This window comes from Lactuca sativa, chromosome 6 (assembly GCF_002870075.4).
Source record: "Lactuca sativa cultivar Salinas chromosome 6, Lsat_Salinas_v11, whole genome shotgun sequence".
NCBI lineage: Eukaryota > Viridiplantae > Streptophyta > Magnoliopsida > Asterales > Asteraceae > Lactuca > Lactuca sativa.
This window is the reverse complement of record NC_056628.2, coordinates 68,856,707-68,876,049: the sequence shown is the minus strand read 5'-3', so window position 1 is coordinate 68,876,049 and position 19,343 is coordinate 68,856,707. Positions and strand designations below refer to the sequence as shown.

Genomic DNA, 19,343 nt, shown 5'->3' with positions numbered 1-19,343 from the left:
AAGCATTTGACCCCTCTTGGATTTGGTGACTTTTTGGTTCTTAATGCTAGTTGACTTTCACTAATTACATGCTTAATGGGAATTGTGACTTTGACTAAGGAAATTGTTATGAGCTTCTCTAACCATTTTAACAACTATACACTATTTTAGTGTGTAATATTTAGGGTTATTATTTTTGTTGGCCTCGACAACCACCAATTGATACTTGGACTTTAGATCTAAAAGTATAGATCGAAATGTTTAATAGGATTCAATCAAAGCACATATATGAATAATATGTTGAAAGGTTTCAACATGGAAAATTCCAAGAGAGGGATTGTTCTGATGCATCATAGTCGGGAGTTGAGTGAATCTCAAAGTTTTTGTTCTAGTCATGAAAATGATAGGATGAATCGAGTTCCATATGCTTTGGATATACGATCGATTATATATGACTTGTTCCTGGTCTGATGTCTCAGGTGCCTTGAGTATCGTGAGAGATTATCAGAAATTTGTGTGACTGAATCACTAGATAATTGTCAAGGACATTCTGGGTATTTAAGAGATAGTAAGGATTGGTTGCTTGGAGACATTAGAGAACATAATTGAGAAAAGTTATAGTAACATAGATTTTTAGGGATGACTCTGAGTCATAGTCTAAATGAACATTCATTTTGAATTGTAGTGACATGAAAAGTTCCATGTAGGAAATGGTGGTAGACTCAACAATATGATTCATATTACATTAGGGCAAGTGAAGTATCCACGGAGCGCACCTACACTAGAAAACTTCATATTTGACCTTTGAGTTGTTTTGAGTAACAAATTGCCATTAGAAATATTATGTTAGTTGCGTTAACTAATGATATTTGTTGTGATCACAGAAGGTCAATGCATAAAAGAAGGAAATTCCTATACATACAAGATAAAGTTGAGGATGAAGATCTTGTTATGAAGTGAATATGTTTCCAATGATTCATTCATGATACTGATTACCAAAGGAAACCATGATATCCATGCTAAGGGCATAGGCATGAGAAATGATAAAAAGTTTAGTTGTTAAGCCGATTACCCTGAAACATTTATACAACCAATAAATCTGTAACTGTATGGTGATTAAACAATGCGGAATTATTTATATTCAAGGGTATGATACTATAGGAAATTACTTTATTATTGTGTTTCATTTTACATGTTTCTTCCTAAATAGTTAATTTACTTGAAACTCCACAGTCGATCCTACTTTTAGGAGTAAGTAATGATTTAAGATTATCATGGAATATTAATAGAATATTCATGGTGATTGGAAATTGCATGAAGATTGTTTATATACTCATGAGTGCTTAAATGGGGATCTTAAGTATTGGATAAACCCGCTCACTTAAAGATTACTTCACAGATTCAATTACAAGTAATTCTAAGAGGATAATATTTTATATTCTTCAAGCGGGGATGCATAAGTTGCAGTTTACAAATATGTTGTGCATTGGTGTTACATAAACACAAACATGAATGAATGATATAAAATGTAGTTCTATGTATGGCATGATGAGTAAATCTTATGATTATGTAGCCAAAGTTTATTTGTTCATTTTGCCTTAACATGAAAAGTGATATCTTTGGCCCCCTCAGTGATTTGATGTTGACATTCATGTGTGGGGCCTAACCCATACTAAATTGATGTCTTCCATTTGTAGTCTGAATTTAGTCATCATGAATCGGAAATTAGGAAACATAATCTTGGACAGTGAGATTGATTTGTACCCATATGTCGTATCCATACCATATTTTGTAGAATGAATGAATACTTTATCACTTATCTAAGGGACAACGTTTGTGAGAGTTTAGCAATGGTTGTGGAAGGCACACTTTGTTGGTTATTTAAAGTCTATATTTTCAATTGTAGTTGACGAATTGTTTAAGTGAGAGACTGTTGGAATAGGTGCCCAATGTCATAACTAAATTGGTATAATTTTATGCAATAAAAGTAAAGTCCTTTTTAGGTTGCCCTTAATAACTAAAAATAACTAGAAATAACTTTAGGAGAGAGATAAAATGATATCTTAAATGTATGATTAATAAATTAATTAGAAAGAACTAGAATTAATCATAATTAATTTGGAATTAATTCAAGATTAATTAAAAATAATTAAAAGGTGCAAGGGTTAAATTGTAGTTGTTCATAATTGAGTAATGAAGACAATTCTAGAACCCTTCATAGTCTTAGACGTTTTTAGAGGTTCTAGAATTGATTCCAGAAGCCTCCTATAGCTGATAATGATAACTACTTTGAATAAATTAAATTTAATATTTGATTATTCAAATCAAGATTTATCCTGGAGATCCTCTAGTTATAAATAACACCTCTTGGCTACCCAAATTTCATGGTTAAGCTTCCTAGAAGGATGAAATCCAAATTTCATCTTCCCCTCCTCTCTCTCCTTTCGATTTCTATACTACAAAAAAGCACATAAGCCCCACCATATAAGAACCAATATTTATAAAAACCTGATTATATTACATAGTAACCGGATTTTATAAATAAGATGGTTATGTGACCCGGTTTAAATTTAACGATCGGGCTATATGCTCACATTAAATAAATTGGTTTGTGTTTATACAATCGGGTCTTTTATCCATAATGTTATATGGTCTGTTCTTTTAAATATAAGTGTGTTTTATACTTTATGGACTCCAACAACATCCTCACTCCATGAAGAGTTTAAACGTTTAGTCCTAAGAGCATTGAAATTACTTGAAATACTCACAACTTATATGTTTCTTTAAAACCATGATTGATTAATTAGGAGCTTTATGTAAAACTACTCGTCTAACAAATCTTTTAATCTTAAAATGTAACATCCAAAAAAACACAATAAATTTAAAATTTTCAAAATCAATCATCAATCATTGTTTACAAAAAAAAGTCATGGTTTCAAAGGCATTATTTCGAAATCATAGTTTTTCTCAAGACCCAGTGACATGAAAAAGGAAGCTATGCACAATCACGCCTTCACCTTCTCACGATCATATGAAGTACCTTAAACCATAAACTAAAATTGTAAGTAAAAGCTAGTGAGTTCCCCCAAAATACCAACACAAGATATATACTGGGTCCACAACCTATGTCTGGAGTACCTCTAGAAGGTCCTCATCATAAGTCTGGATTACTCATGAGCCCACCATATGAGTCTAGCTGATTAATCCCTAAACCCCAGTCCACCGACTAGCTAAAGCCAAACGTTTTTTTACAACCTTGCTCTTAAATAATAATTTATTTGACATAATTCATTAATAATTTTAAGAGAAAGTTTAATTAATTTTATAACCGTAGTTATCACAGGTTATAAACTAATATATTATAAATATATACCATTTGTATGTTTTGGTTTGTGAGTAAAGTACCGGAGCTATTTGTAGTTTTGTACAATTATGTTAGTGCATAAAATATAACTTTAATCGTTCAACTTCATATAATTATGTCACGTGTAACTTTTTCATTTTATAAAATAATATTTTTCATCTATACTTTTTAAAATATCATTTTCATCTCTCTATCTTCAACTTTATAAAATATCACTTTCACTCATTCATCTTTTATCTATCAACTTTATATAATTCATCAGTTGCAACCCTTCTATTTTATAAAATAATATATTTCATCATTTTATTTTTAAAATATTACATTCACTCCCTCGGCACCTTTAACTGTGTAAAATATTATTTTTATTTTTTAACTTTCGTGTTTATCGTCGCCTTATAATATATATAATATGGTTTTTTCTTATCTATTTTCATAATATACAACAAAAACACATTAAAACCCATGGTAAAATATTGATATTACTAGTTATATATAATATATGAAGGTTGTCAAGATTTGGATCTCACGTAAAATCATTTTTAGGTTTGTAAGATCGGAATTAGGATCCTAAGATCCTACAAAATAAAATATAATTTTATTTTATAATTTTTAATCGTGAAAAATATTTCAAACATTTAATTTTTCGTTCAAAAGTTATAAAAACTTCGAAATATTAGTAATAAATCACAACACAAAATGATAAATGGTAAAAAAACCATAAAGTGGTAAAATAAAAATTTTCATGCGCAAAAACAAAATGAAAATCGAGGGAAAATTAGATCGGATCAGATCTCTATTCTGCCTGCCTATGATCTTACGAGCCAACTTGGTATCCGCTCTAATTTTTACAATGTAAAAACTTTAAATACCGATAGTCACGATACACTACTACATTGTCTAAGTGGGCTTTTACAGATTTGCCCTAGCTTGTCCCTCATCTGCTCAATCTAACCGATCAGCCCCTCACGCTCCTACTTAGAAGAATCGGTGACCACCGGCCACCGGTCCACCACATCTTCGTCGGCTTTTACAGGCGGCGACTTCACTTTCTCAGGCTGCGCGGCCCCATCTTCTCAAGCTGCAACCCCGACATCATCTCCGGCTGTGACTGAATCCGGGGCCAGACAAGGTAAATCGGTTTCTGTCTCTCTGTTTTTTTTTCTACTTTAGCACCAGGTAACTTCAAATTCAGTTTTCGTCTACTCCTAATAACGCCACCTCAAGCAACCATGACCACCGCAAGCAACGGATATATGAATGGATATACGAAGATGGAGGATGGGTTTCCGGCAACCAGACTCTTCAACCAAGGATACTCTTACACCTACGACGACGTTATCTTCCTCCCTCATTATATCGACTTCTCAACCGACTCCGTTCAACTAAACACAAAACTCTCTCGTAACATAAACCTCTCTATCCCATGCGTCGCCTCTCCAATGGACACAGTCACCGAAGCATCCATGGCCGTTTCAATGGCGGCTTTAGGTGGTATCGGAATCATCCACTCCAACAACACCGCATCCGAACAGTCATCCTTAATCCGGTCAGCCAAATCCCACCGTATCCCCTTCGCATCAACCGATATCCCGTTTTTGTCACCGGATGATTCCATTTCCTCCGCCTCTGTTTTCAACAACTCCCCTTGCGTTTTCATAACCAATGATAAGAATAACAAGAATCTGTTAGGCGTCGTCGATAAGTTAACCTGGGAAAGTTTACCCGACAAGGAGGCTAGGATTTCAAGCTATATGCAGAAGAACGTGGTAACATTGCCAAATACGTGTAACCTTAAAGATGTTGCTGGGTATTTAACAAAAAAGGAGATGGATTTTGTGCCATTGGTGAGTGGAGAAGGGGAGGTGATAGATGTGGTGAGCAAATGGGATGTAGAGAGGATTAATGGGTTCCCGAAGACCTCTGGCTTCCCTTCTGTTGGAGAAAACGGGGAGTTTTTAGTGGGAGCGTCAATTGGGACTAGGGAGAAAGATAAAGAAAGGTTAGAACATGTAGTTAAAGCTGGTGCGAATGTGATTGTGATCGATAGTTCACAAGGAAACTCGATTTATCAGATAGAGATGATCAAATATGTTAAAAAAACGTTTCCTAATTTGGATGTAATTGGTGGGAATGTAGTTACAATGTATCAAGCTCAAAACCTGATTCAAGCTGGAGTTGATGGGTTGAGAGTTGGAATGGGGTCGGGTTCCATTTGTACTACTCAAGAAGTTTGTGCTGTTGGCCGAGGACAAGCAACCGCAGTGTACAAGGTATCATCGGTTGCTGCGCAAAGTGGTGTTCCGGTGATCGCTGATGGTGGGATTTCAAATTCTGGACATATAGTCAAAGCTTTGACTTTAGGAGCGTCAACTGTAATGATGGGGAGTTTTTTAGCAGGAAGTACCGAAGCTCCGGGGGCTTACACAAATCAGGTAGGTAACTTGCAATTTTTTATTTTTTTTTTGATATTTAAAAAGTTTTAATTTTGGTATGATGTTATTAGGGGGGTGAAAGGGTGAAAAAGTATCGAGGAATGGGGTCTTTAGAAGCGATGAGAAAAGGAAGTGATGCACGTTACCTTGGTGACACTGCTAAAATGAAGATTGCGCAAGGGGTTGTTGGAGCAGTTGCAGATAAAGGTTCGGTGTTAAAGTTTATTCCGTACACTATGCATGCAGTGAAACAGGGTTTCCAAGATCTTGGTGCTTCTTCCTTATATTCGGCTCATGATTTGTTGAGGTCTGGGGTTTTAAGGCTTGAGGTATGGTATACACCAAAATCAAAAACTTTTTTTTAAATATCTTTTTTTTTTTTTTTTTTTTTTTTTTTAATTTTGGTCCCAAAAGGTTTTTATAATGCAAATGTGGTAATGTTTTTAATATCTTGGCGAACTGCAAAAAACAGAATGTACTTTCTTTCACCCGTTTTTCGATTTACCCATTAAACTATTATTACAACAGTCATAAGAGAATAACAGTTTAGTGATAAAATGACACAAGTAAGTTTCCATGTCAATATTTATGTTTATGGTTTGACTTTTGTTCAGGTTCGAACAGGAGCAGCACAGGTGGAAGGTGGAGTTCATGGTCTTGTGTCTTACGAAAAGAAATCCTTCTAACCACATTCACATTCACATTCATTGTTAAGTTAGTTATCCAATGCACAAGCTCTTGTTGCAATTGACTTAATTTGGGCTGCTTACTTACATTTGATTCTGAAACATATGTTGACAGATAAAGTTTGTGTCAAAATTCGCTTTATTGCATAAAGTTGATGAGACTGTTCATATGTAAAACTTAGTTCACCAAAAGGTTGCGATATGATGAAAATCAAGTTATGTGTATTCCTTTGAACAATACGAGATTGTTATCAAGCAAAACTAGCATGGACTTATACTGCAAAAATACAAATTACAAGGAACTAGAGATGTATCTTTATGTATTTCAAAAACCAAAAAAACCATAACCACGTCGCATGTATTAACCACACAGCAAAAAGGTTAATTAGTAATATATTATTTAATATATTTTAAGAAAGGTTAAAATAAAGTTCAATTTGACTTATCGATAAGTATAGGAGTTCACTTTAACATTGAAACCATGAAAGTTTAATATGTGTATAAGATTGGATATGGTCTTTATCGATGGATCTTGAGCACGGTTGCACTATGTTAGGCAAAGACATGGATGAATTGAATGTAAAGCTTTGTAAGTTTTTCTTGGTATTTTTGGATAAGTTTTTCACATATATAGATATTATGATGCTAATATTATCATGTTTTTAATGGAGATATACAAGGGTAAAAGATCATATGATGACGACTCAACAAAGTGATTGAATTTCCTTGCTACCATGTAACTAACACTATATCTTTGCTTATATTCTCTTGTGTTTTAATGGTTTTTTTAATTTTTGAATTAGTAATGATTTTGGTTGTTTACTAGCAGAAAGAGTTTTAGTGACAAGTTTTATAGAATGAAAGAAGGATAAAATTATTGAAACAAAAACTTTTGGTTTTCTTGTTATATTTAACTTTAGAAATTGATAAAATTTGGCAATTTTAAGATATTTTTGTTAATTATCAATGATTTGATGTTTTTAAGTTATTGTAGTAAACCTTAAGTTTTTTTTATCTTATTATATTTAACTTTAGAGATTGGTAAAATTTGGCAATTTTAAGATATTTTTGTTAATTATCAATGATTTGATGGTTCTTTTTTTTTTTTTTTTTTTTAATTATAAGTAATATGTTTGAACTCCTAATGTAACACCACTTTTTCAAAGATGCCTTATTCTTCTAGCTATTAATTCCATTTATTTAAAATGAGAAGGGACCCAACAGACTTTGATGGATAAGGGTCATAAATCCAAATTTTCGATTCATCTAGTGATATGGACATATATTAGGAGTTAAGAGATCATAAAGAATGCCCAATCATAAATATATTTAGTTAAGATTCAATCATAGATATTAGGCTTGTAGCTCATAATTCTAAGTGTTGGAGGAAATGTGTCTGCCCGAACGAATAATTCAGAAATAGGATAAGAAGAGTGTGTTTGTCATTTTAAGAAAAAAGTATTAATCATAAATATAAAAGTCATATTGTCGATAATATAATCATGCATGTATATATAGGTAGCCAAATATGGTTAATTAATAAAAAAACATAAGCTTGTTGAAACACTAAATTTTTAGTTTATTAAACATCACAATATAGAAAAACTCAAAATCTAAGATAACTTATAACCTAGATGCAACGTCTCAAAGACTTCCATATTAATTATCATATGACGTCATCAACATATAAACTTCTATAATTTATAAGCATATATTCGCTATCAAGACCAATTAAAGGTTTGTATTATTTATGACGTCACAAACATATAAACTTCTATAGTTTACAAACATATATTCACTATCAATAGAACAATTAAAGGTTTGTATTATTTATGACGTCACAAACATATAAACTTCTATAGTTTACAAACATATATTCACTATCAATAGACCAATTAAAGGTTTCTATAACGATTGAATCATATGACAAATTATTAAACGATCATGTTTGTTTTTTTTTTTTTTTTTCTAGATTGTTTTAGTATATTGATAGGTTGAGACAATTTTGAAACCGACCAAATATGTATTTTATTTGTCAGGTGTTTAGCACTTGTAAAAATCTAAAAGAATAAGTTGACAATGGGGCGTAAACTTTCAAGATATGTGGTCATTACAAAGAGATAAAAAACAAAAACAAGTGACTATGTTTCAAAAATCATTTTAGTTTGTCATCATTTATGTAGAGGTAAAAATACATTTTGCAGAAAGATGGGGACAAAAAAATAAATTGTCCCCTTGAATTGGTCGGAAATTATTATAAGACTTGTGATTTTTGGACCTTGAAGGTTATAAATGGTAAACATAATCATGACCTTGCAATATATATATAGAGGGTCATGCATTTTCAAAACAGCTGACTAAAAATGAACGTCATATGGTGAAAGATGAATTATAATTGGTCATTAAGTTTTTTTTCGTCCACATTTACCCCTTCAACTTGTTAAACTGTAAATATCCAATCCTTATGATTGGTAGGTAAGCCGGTAAAAATGACTTTAAAGGGTAATATATTTCGCACTTTGTAAACATTCAGTCATTGATATATATTTTTTTGCAAAATAAGTTCGTTGTTTTTATTCACATTCAATACTTATGACTGATTTCTTTAGGTTTTTCTCACGTCATCCTACGTGAGACAATTATTAATGAAGTGTTTGGGTCGTTGATGCTTATGTTCATCGCGGTCTCAATTGCTTGGGTTATTAGGTCTTGTGTTCTAAACGTCGTAATTTCTTCATACGATCTCGGATTTTAACGATCATTATATTCATGCGTTTGTATTTGAGTCTACTACAACTTTCGTTAAGATTATTCCCGTTAAAAAGTAATATTTTTTTACTTACACTTTTATAAAAGAAACATTCATACATACATTCACAAAGAACGCATAGACATAAATATCGTAAGTAAAAATTATTATTTTTTATAAAAAAAAACGTTTATATGCATGCGTTTTTTTAGAATTTATGAATGTTTCTTTATTAAATTGTAAGTAAAAGTATACTACTTTTTAAAGGGAGTAATTTAACGAAAGTTGTAGTTGACTTAAATACGAATGCGTAGATATAATGATCGTTAAAATTTGAAATCATATAAAGAAGTTATGACATTCAAAACACAAGACCTAAACAACCAAACATGCCATGTCGTGATGGACATAAGCATCAACAACACTAACACCACATTAATGATTATCTACGTATGATGACGTGAGAAAAACCTAAATAATTCAATTATAAGTATTGAATGCATACAAAAACAAAAATGACTTATTTTACTATAAAAAAATATTAAGGACCAAATATGCAAAAAAATAATAAAGATTAAATATATACAAAATGAGAAATATATTGTCTTTTCAAGTCATTTTTCCTGACTTACCTGGAGTAACCGGTCATAATGACTGAACGTGTAGAATTTAATAAGTTAAAAGGATAAATGTTGACGAAAAAAACCCAATGACTAAATATGTACAAATCGAAAAATATATTACTTTTGTAAGTCATTCTATTTTTTTTTACATAGCAATTTTTGTTTAATAGTGTTGTACTATACAACACAAATCTCTACAACATACAATTATTATATAGTATATACATATCACTTAAAATCTAGAATGCCACATCATATAAACCTTGTTATCCATAGACAAACCTTCAACCCACAATGCTAGGGCTTAGCATGGGTCGGTTTGGGTCGGTTTTGACCTAAAACCGAACCTAAACCTGACTTATCGGTTTTCAGAAATTTAAAACCCAACCCAACCCAAAACCGATGGGTTCGGTTTCTCGGTTTTTGGGTTCTTTTCGGTTCGGTTTAGAGTTTAAACCTAAACCTTACCCAATAGAAATCCCAAGTAGTTCTTTGAAAGATGATAATCCTTTTATAGAAGTAAGGATGATCGATTTTTGTTACAAGGGACGATGTGGGAATGAAGTTAGAATCAACATCCTCCCTAATAAATAAAGAAGTTTTTGTCACTTGTCACACTCTCATTGATTTTGCCACATGTCATTTTATGGTTATTTTCAATTAAAATTTTTCCACATGACATTTTATGGTTGTTTCATTTTTATTAAATGTATTAATTGCAATAAATATAATAATAAATGTATTTCAATTTCATTAATTGATTTTCCTTCTAATTTCAAAATTTCTAAATTAAAGCCCAATAACTTTTTTTGTTTATTTATCTAAATTATTTGTTTAAATTTAAAAGAGAAAAAACACTTTAATTTAATAATTCAATATTTTTCTATTTTAGTTATAAATTCAACTTATCAAATGTTTACAATTTTATATATAAATTTTTTTAAATGAACCCATATAATACATGGGTTTTACACCTAGTGTTTATATAAGAGATGATATGAAAGTTAGCTTGAACACCTAGACGATGTGGGATAATTTTTACAGGACAGCCAAAATAAATAAGAGATGATATGAAAGTTAGCTTGAACACCTAGACGATGTGGGATAATTTTTACAGAACAGCCAAAATAAAAGAAACGTAGGCAATAAGTTTCGAACTTGGAACACCTAAAAGAATGTAGCAGCGCCGTAACCACTACACCAAGTTTGATTTTGTGCTTAGAAGCCAACGAAAACATATATATACATATATAAATCGCAGAATATATTTCATAAAATTCGGTTTGGATCGGTTTTTGTATTTTATAAAACCGAAACCGACCCAATATTTCGGTTTTTAAAAAAAATCAAACCCAAACCGTCGGTTTCTATTACAGTTTCGGTTGTCGGTTTTACGGTTTCCAGGTTCGGTTTTGCTCACGCCTACACAATGCTATCAAAGGTCACCATTGGAAATGTTTTTCGTTCAATATTATTAACCAAAATTTATTAAATGTTTTTTTTAAGTTTTGAATTTTATACACTTAACCACTTTATTTAATAATATTAATTATATATAACCTCAAATAGTTATTCTTTGTTGATTTGTTTCACTTCTTTGTTGTTTTTTATACTATTTTTATTGTTTTTTATTTTACAACTATATTACATAATAACTTTATCATTTTTTATAATTTAAAAAAAAAAAAACATAATATTGTCATCTTTTAATTTTCCAATATTGTAATATATTCATTTCATGAAAAATAATAGTCAAATAATATTCATTTTTTAAAATATAGCATTTACTTAAAAAATCACAAATCAGACAAGAGGAGTGTTTATAAAAAAAAAAAAAAAAACATTTCACAAAGATACGAATAAACTAAGATAATTTCGAAAATATCTTTTGGAAATGGTTTACGAAAATAACTTTTTGTTATATAAAGTTACTCAAAATCTGACGTGGCAAAACGTAAAAGCTTCGGGTGAGGCCAATGCCGCTTCTTGTAAATCATGAAATGCTCTTTAGCGTTCACATATTTACTCGATGACAAAATAGTGAATTACAATCATTAAGAAACTATTAACCTTACCTCACTTTTTCTCTTCAAGATTGATAGATCATGTAGCTACAACCAACTTCTTATGCGTGAAGTTTGATTTCGGTTTTGACACCGGACCTTGCCCTAAAAATAATCATATAGATGTCAGCTGTTATCTGTTATCTGCTATCTGTTATCTGTTTGGACGAAGACTAACCAAAATCTTTCTCGGATTTCTTACGGCTGCGCCATAAAAGACGAATTGGAGTACCGGAAAATCCAGCATCGGATCTTAATTGTTTCTCCATGTAACGGCGGTATGTTTCGGGGAAAAGCTTAGCATCATTCACAAAGAAAACAAATGTAGGTGGCCTAATAGCTGCCTGTGTTTTTCAGATATTATATTTTTATGTTTCACTATTAATTAAAAAAAAAAGTTTCAATTTTGAAATAGAAAAATGATTTAAATACCTGAGTGCAATAATAGAGGCGTCCTCTTTTTCCACCTCTAGTCCTTGGAGGTGATTTAAAAGCTAAAGCTTCATGAACGACTTGATTCAAAGTGGCTGTGCTAAGCCTTCTTGATCTCTCGCTTTCAACCGCACTTGCAGCAACAATGATTCTGAAATTCCAATTTCCATTACAATTAAATATTTAAATATTTTATTAAGAATAAAGAAAGAAAGATAGTTACTTGTCAACGCTGTTTCCAGTTATTGCAGTTGAATAAACGATAGGTGCCCAATTAAGAATACGAAGCTTTGTTCTAACATCTTCCTCATAATGTAATGTTGTTTGTTGGTTTTTATTTGGAATTGTGTCCCACTTGTTGACAACAATTAGACAACCTTTGCCTTCCTTTTCTATCCTTTCTGCAATCTTGTAATCCTAAGTACAAGTCAAGAATCCTTTCTTATCAGGATTTCAGTTTTCTAATTGATTGTAAAGGTTGGTGTTTTTTTTTGTAGAGTAAATTACAAAAATGGTCCCTGTGCTTTCGGATTTTAACTAAAATTTTATTATTTTTCAGTTTTGGTCCTTATTTCAAGGTTTCATATTGATTTAGGTAATAAGGATCAAAATCAGTAAGTCCCACAGACGAAAATTAATATGAAACCTTGAATCAAAGGATCAAAACTGTAAAAATCAGAAAGCACAGGGACCATTTTGTAATTTACTCTGTTTCTATATTGTGTTTAAGTAACAAGGTATAGTTTTAACACTACTAGATATATTATTTAACTATAATTACAGAACTCATTCACAATTTTTATATTACATAAAAAAAATCTAGTTATTTTTAGAAAATAAATTATAGTTTATTTAAAATCATGAATTTATAAAATATTAAAAATTTTATAGATGAAAATGGGTTATATTACAATTTTGTATTCCAGCGATTATGGAATGAAAAAAAATAAATAATAAAAATCATGCCTAGGAAAGAAAATTAACATGGAAGGATTCAGATTTCATCAGAAATGGTCAATTCCATTCCATCGGGCAAAACAAACAGTTTTTTATTCCAATGGAATCAACCATTCCACTCCTCTGATTCCTTCATACCAATGGAATGAATTTTTCCATTCCATTGCATTAAATAAAGGAATAAAAAAAGCAACTATACCCAAGGAAAGAAAGGGAAATTTACAGAAAAGTCTCAAACTTTTGGAAAAAGTTTCAATAAAGTCCTAAAAAATTTTTTTTTGAACAGAAAAGTCTCGATTATTTAACATTTTGCCTAAATTAACGAAAAGTCTTTTTTTATATTTGAACAGCAAATGACTGATTATATGATTTTCTCAAAATAATGGGACTTTTCTGTTCAAAAAAAACTTTTAGGACTTTTTTGAAACTTTTCCCAAAAGTTTGGGACTTTTGTGTAGATTTCCCACGAAAGAAACTAACAAAACAGAAGGATTCAAAATCATAGTTCTTGATAAATGGTCCATTCGATTCCATCAAGCAAAACAAACAGCTTTTTTTCATTCCGTTCCTTCTCTGATTCCATCATAACAATGGAATGAACTTTTCCATTCCATTCCATTCAATGATGGAATGAGAAGAAAAATCAACCAAACCTAATGAAAGAAAATCAACAAAATGAAAGGATTCAGAATCCTTCAAAAATGGATCCATTCCATTCCATTCCATCAAACAAAACAAACAACTTTTCTCATTACAATGGAATCAACCATTCCATACCTGTTCTGTGATACATGCTAAGGCCTCAATAACAAGAGCTACCACATCAGAACGCCGAATTGCACGGAATGCTCGATTAACAGACAAAGCCTCTGTTGTACTCCCTGATGAAGCTACTGCTGCCCTTTTCCTAATTCCAGCAGTATCAATCAAACGAAATTTCTGCAATATTTTACAAACAAAAATTAAAAAAACATTAAATCTGAATATTTATTTATTTTAAAAAAACAAAAACCTGGCCATCTGGTCCTTCAAACTCAGTGTCAATAGCGTCACGTGTGGTTCCACTAACTGGACTAACAATTGTTCTGTCTTCACCAACTAAAGCATTGAGAATGCTGCTTTTTCCAACATTTGGTCTTCCTACAATTGAAATTGAAGGAATGTAGTTTTCTTCTTCTTCTTTGTTTTCAACATTGGAATCCTGTGTGTGTATAAAAATCATTAATTGTATAAAAATAAATTTTGGTAAGTGGTGAAATTTGAAAAATACCTCGGTTTTTCCTAAGCCTGAGCAAACAAAGTCAAGAAGCTCACCGGTTCCTGTTCCAGAAATAGCTGATATAGGAAGTGGGGTGAATCTGAAAAATAGTTTAATTAAATAAAAGATAATGGTATTATTATATGAATATGATTGAGTTTTTTATGTTGTTAATCTGAAAACTAAGGTAGTGTTTGGTATGCAGTTTTTATTTATTTATTTTATTGTGTGATTGAATGGAAATGTGGAATGATATATTATCATAAATTATACATTGCTTTTATTTATTTTATTTTCAATAACAGCAATGTTGTGAAAAGGATTCTAAACTTCAATTAAATTACTTTTTGTTATTTTTTTGAAAGTAATAAAAATTATATTTGATTTCAGTTTCAAGAGTTTATGGTATTTAGTTTTGTTTTTTTTTTTTGTATACAAATTTTTAAAGCGATATTTTTTTCAGGATTATTGAAATTACACATAACACAGTTATATATATTTCAAGCGAAGGTAGTTTATATGCAATTTTTCTAAGCGATATACCTTTATTTTATTAGGGTTTATTTTTATTAAAATTGCATTTTTAATTTATTACTCAGTTACCATGTTCATTGCTTTTGTTTTTGGTTCCATTCCATCATACCAAAAAGACCCTAAGGGGTGTTTGGTTTGAAGCATCTAGATGTATTTAAAAGGATATGGATTTAAAATATTACAAAATTCATTATTTGGTTTAAAAAAGATAAATTTACAAATCCCAATATTTTAAGATAATTTTATGTTTATATGGTTTGATAAATCCTCCTTATGCAGCAAGCTTTTTGTTACTAAAAAAAGAGTTTATTGCCCAATGCTTATGTATCCTGTCTCTCACTACAATCCAAACACTACAAACTTTAAATCATTCTACATCCAAATCTTTTGAATGATTCAAAATCCCTGAAAAACAATCCCAAAATCCAAAAGCCCCTATACATTCTATAATTAGAAAGAAAAGAAGCAGAGCTTACCCAAGAGACCAAAACTCTGATGCTTGCATTATTCCTTTTCGTGGAGACTCACACTTATTAACAGCTAATATAATACATTTATTTGAATAATTCTTTCTGAGCCAATCTGCTATTTCCACATCAGCTGCATTCAAGCCTACCTGTTCAGAGTTAGCCACAAATCTTTTCAAAAGATTATTCTTTTCTTAATTAAATTACAATTTTGTTATATAAACATAACTAAAAGATATACTTTTTATAACTTATTTGGGTTTTAAATAGGCTTTTATTATCTATGTTTTTTTATTTTGGTGAACAGAAGTTCATTAATTATAGACAAAATTGAAAAAATGATCCCTGTGGTTTCTCATTTTATGTGGCTAAGGTCCAAACGTTTGGAAAAATTGCAGATTTGGTCCTTTTCAACAAGTTTTGTTGTGGTTTTGGTCCCTCTTCCGTTAACTTTAACTGGTTGGTTGTTAATTCTTTTAAAATGACAATTTTACCCTCATGGACCATTTTTAAAAGAATTAACAACCAACCAGTTAAAGTTAACGGAAGAGGGACCACAACCACAACAAAACTTTTTGAAAAGAACCAAATCTGCAACTTTTCAAACCTTTGGACCTTAACCACATAAAATGAGAAACCACAGGGACCATTTTTGCAATTTTGTCTTAACTATATTGTAATCAAAATAATGTATAAAATAACGTTAAGAATAATATATTGTAATTCTACATATAATATAAAGAACTTATTTGAACATTCATTCCATTCCTACAGATCAAACAAACAGGATCATGGAATGTAATGACTCATTCCATTACCATTACCATATCCATTCCATTCCATCCAACCAAACAAACCCCAATTGAAATCAATACAAAAAAACATAACAAGTAAAGATTCAAGTAGAATTAATGTTGCTAGTTTATGAACAATACCTGTCCATCAACTACAAATATGATGACTGATGACTCTTCCACAGCCACAGTAGCTTGTCTTTCAATCATGGAAGGCATCCTGGCAACAGCAGCCTCTCTAGAAGCAAGTGGAATACCTTCCATGCCAATTGTTGTTGAAACAGATAATTGTTGTTCCATAACATCAGTCTGTGACTTTGAAACTTTGAGAACACCTCCTGTGTCAATCACCATAAATTCTTTGTCTCCCCAAAAGGCTCTACCATATAACCTATCCCTAGTAACCCCAGGTTCATCAACCACAATAGCCCTGTTTCCCTGTAACAGATATAAAAGTTTAATTTATGATAAGATATATAATCAGATAATAGCTATAACAAATATAAGAAAGTATAACAAAAAGGACAAAGACTATAAATTTATACCCCAACAAGGCGGTTGAATAATGCTGATTTGCCAACATTTGGTCTTCCAACAATTGAAACCTTTGGAAGAAGATGATCAGGTATCTGCATTGAGTTGAAAAGAAGATTGGTTAACATCAGGAACAAGAAAGTTTATTAAATGTATTTGCATCAGCTCCTTCAAGAATAAGGCCAGTTTCTGGTCATGAGTAAATTCTATTTATTCATAGTTAGAACCAAATTTAAGACCTTTTTTCTGTTTTGGAAAGGGGAGAATGGAGTGTTTTCACAATTCCTGGATAAGAACCTCAATGTAAATCAACCAATCTAACAAAATTATAGATTACTATGGAGTGTATATATAATTGACTTTGGATGAAATGCATCTGATGTTTGAGAAAGACAAAACAAGAAACTCATTATTGAGGACAAGGCATCTTTCAGAAATGGATACCTCAATGGCAGGTTATGCAAATTTTAGCATTTCAGCTAGGATAAACTTTGGGTCACAAAAAGTATTTCATTCCTGCTCATGTCTACTCTACTTATACCATTTCAGGAATAGACTTGCTACTAAGAAGCAAAATAACAATCTCACACAGAGCAATATCCTCAGGATTCAGCAAATGACAAGATCAGAAGATAGTACATAGGATATGGTAACTCACATTCACGACTTTGATACTTTCACGCATCTTCCTTCTTCCACGAGTTTCTTTTTCACCAATCGGCTCCTCTTCTAAAACATGAGAGAATGTCAATATGTTTTCAATCAAAATTGAACTAGCAAGTTAATTAAAACACAAGCACACAGGTTCCAACTAAGAGATGAATCAGGTTATCACGAGTAATTCCATATATATACTTTTCTAATAACTTGAAATTAAATTTGTAATAGTAAGATTAACCAATAATTAGACAGAGTTGTCATTTTAAAATGTAAACCCTACGGACCATAAATGAACAACAAAAACACGCACCGATTTTCAATTCCTTAGATAAAGAAAGCGAGTATTCACGAACGGCCATTTCCGCCTCCACTTCGAGCTCATCCACATCCAAGTTTTCATCACTTACATCTTCAAAATCAGACTCCACATCTTCTTCAATTTCCACTAACTCATCGTCTATTGCTTCAAACTCTCCTTCAGATGGACTGCACGATGGAATAGTGGCTTTACAACGGCGGCGGTGAAGAGATACGGCTGATAGACACAGAGATGGATTGGAGGAGGAAGTTGGGAGGAAGAGCGAAGAAGATTGAGAGAATCTGGATACTGGAGCGAAGAGAGAAAGAATTCTAGAGAGAGAAACATGTGAGGATACATCAAGAGATGACATTGATTCAAATTGTGTAGAAGAAGAAGGAAGAAGAGGAAGTTTGGCGGGTAATGGATACGAGTGATACTCATTGAGACACAGGTTTATCTTCTTGTAAGTTCACGGTGTAGGGTGTATGATAAACATATATTTGCTAAATTACGCGCTATGTTAACGTATCCATGTTTTATGGGCTGATAGTTTTGGGCTTATTGGGTTTGGGCTGTTCCGAACGATATAATTAAAAATATTAGCCTTGTGATATTAGTATTGGAATCTTGATAGAACAAGGGTAGGTCAATGAGAAAAATGTTGACACTTTCGTATATTTAGAGGCTATTTGGTAGCCTTTTAATTGAAAAATTAAGAGACAACATTTTAATTATTCAGATTAAGAGTGTTTGGTTGGGTATGAATAAAAGCCTCTTAATATTTTGACAGCCTCTTAAACTTTCAGACTTCAACTCATATCTGAAAAAAAAAATGCGGTGTTCCCTTGTTTGCCCTCCGTCCATCAAACACACACCCACCTTAGGGGGTGTTTGGATTAGCTTATTACTTATTGCTTATTAGCTTATTTGTGGTGGGAATAAGCAATAAGCAATAAGCATGGGGAGAGATGCTTATTAAAAGTAGCTTATTTAGCTTAATAAGCTGGATTTTATCCAAACACTCAAAGTTAGATTATTGTGGGAATAAGCAATAAGCACCTCCTTTTTTCCTATCCAAACACCCCCTTAATCATCCCTCTGATCTCCTCCCACATCCGGCCATCTCTAGCACCGATAATCTCCTCTCACCTCCTCCCATCGTCGATGTCGCACAACATCGTTGCCCCCATCGTCGATCTCATACACACGAGTTTCTCACAGCTTCTGATATCGACTCCTACCACCAAGGTCAGACCTCCGAAGCCAATCTCCAACAACACCACCTTCTTCAGTGTTGGTATCCTCCCTCGACAGCGCCGACGACCGCCACTGAACCTCCATCACGCACCAGGTTTGTTTTTCTCTAATTTTCCAAAAATCAATTTATGTTAGATCGTTTTATTGAAATATACACTTGATGATAAAAACCTAGTTGTGATTTATCTAACATATGCCAAGGCTATAGCTCATGAGGTGTTATCTAACAGAGGGTATGATGATACTTGGTCTT

At 31.9% G+C, this 19,343-nt stretch overlaps 2 protein-coding genes across 5 annotated transcripts; one reads left to right on the top strand and one right to left on the bottom strand.

Moving 5' to 3' along the window:
• The first annotated feature begins 4,224 nt into the window (after positions 1–4,224).
• LOC111877491 (inosine-5'-monophosphate dehydrogenase 2) lies at positions 4,225–6,699 on the top strand. Its single transcript, XM_023874009.3, has 4 exons — positions 4,225–4,472; positions 4,568–5,775; positions 5,847–6,104; positions 6,390–6,699. The coding sequence occupies exons 2-4, from the start codon at positions 4,573–4,575 to the stop codon at positions 6,459–6,461; spliced, it is 1,533 nt and encodes a 510-aa protein (XP_023729777.1). The 5' UTR covers positions 4,225–4,472; positions 4,568–4,572; the 3' UTR covers positions 6,462–6,699.
• LOC111877493 (uncharacterized) lies at positions 6,242–18,287 on the bottom strand. 4 transcript variants are annotated; one of them, XM_052764647.1, is made up of 13 exons: positions 17,843–18,287; positions 17,531–17,601; positions 16,884–16,967; positions 16,480–16,776; positions 15,554–15,693; positions 14,556–14,643; positions 14,298–14,486; positions 14,063–14,224; positions 12,552–12,745; positions 12,329–12,479; positions 12,075–12,240; positions 11,909–12,001; positions 6,242–6,557 (listed from the first exon to the last, which is right to left on the bottom strand). In XM_052764647.1, exons 1-12 carry the CDS (start codon positions 18,201–18,203, stop codon positions 11,937–11,939), a joined length of 1,968 nt encoding a protein of 655 aa, XP_052620607.1. In that variant the 5' UTR covers positions 18,204–18,287; the 3' UTR covers positions 6,242–6,557; positions 11,909–11,936. The 4 variants fall into 4 exon arrangements, with proteins under 4 accessions (XP_052620607.1, XP_052620606.1, XP_052620609.1 ...); XM_052764646.1 differs by lacking the exon at positions 6,242–6,557 and adding an exon at positions 8,409–10,416; XM_052764649.1 differs by lacking the exon at positions 6,242–6,557 and adding an exon at positions 10,712–11,028.
• Positions 18,288–19,343: the final 1,056 nt, after the last annotated feature.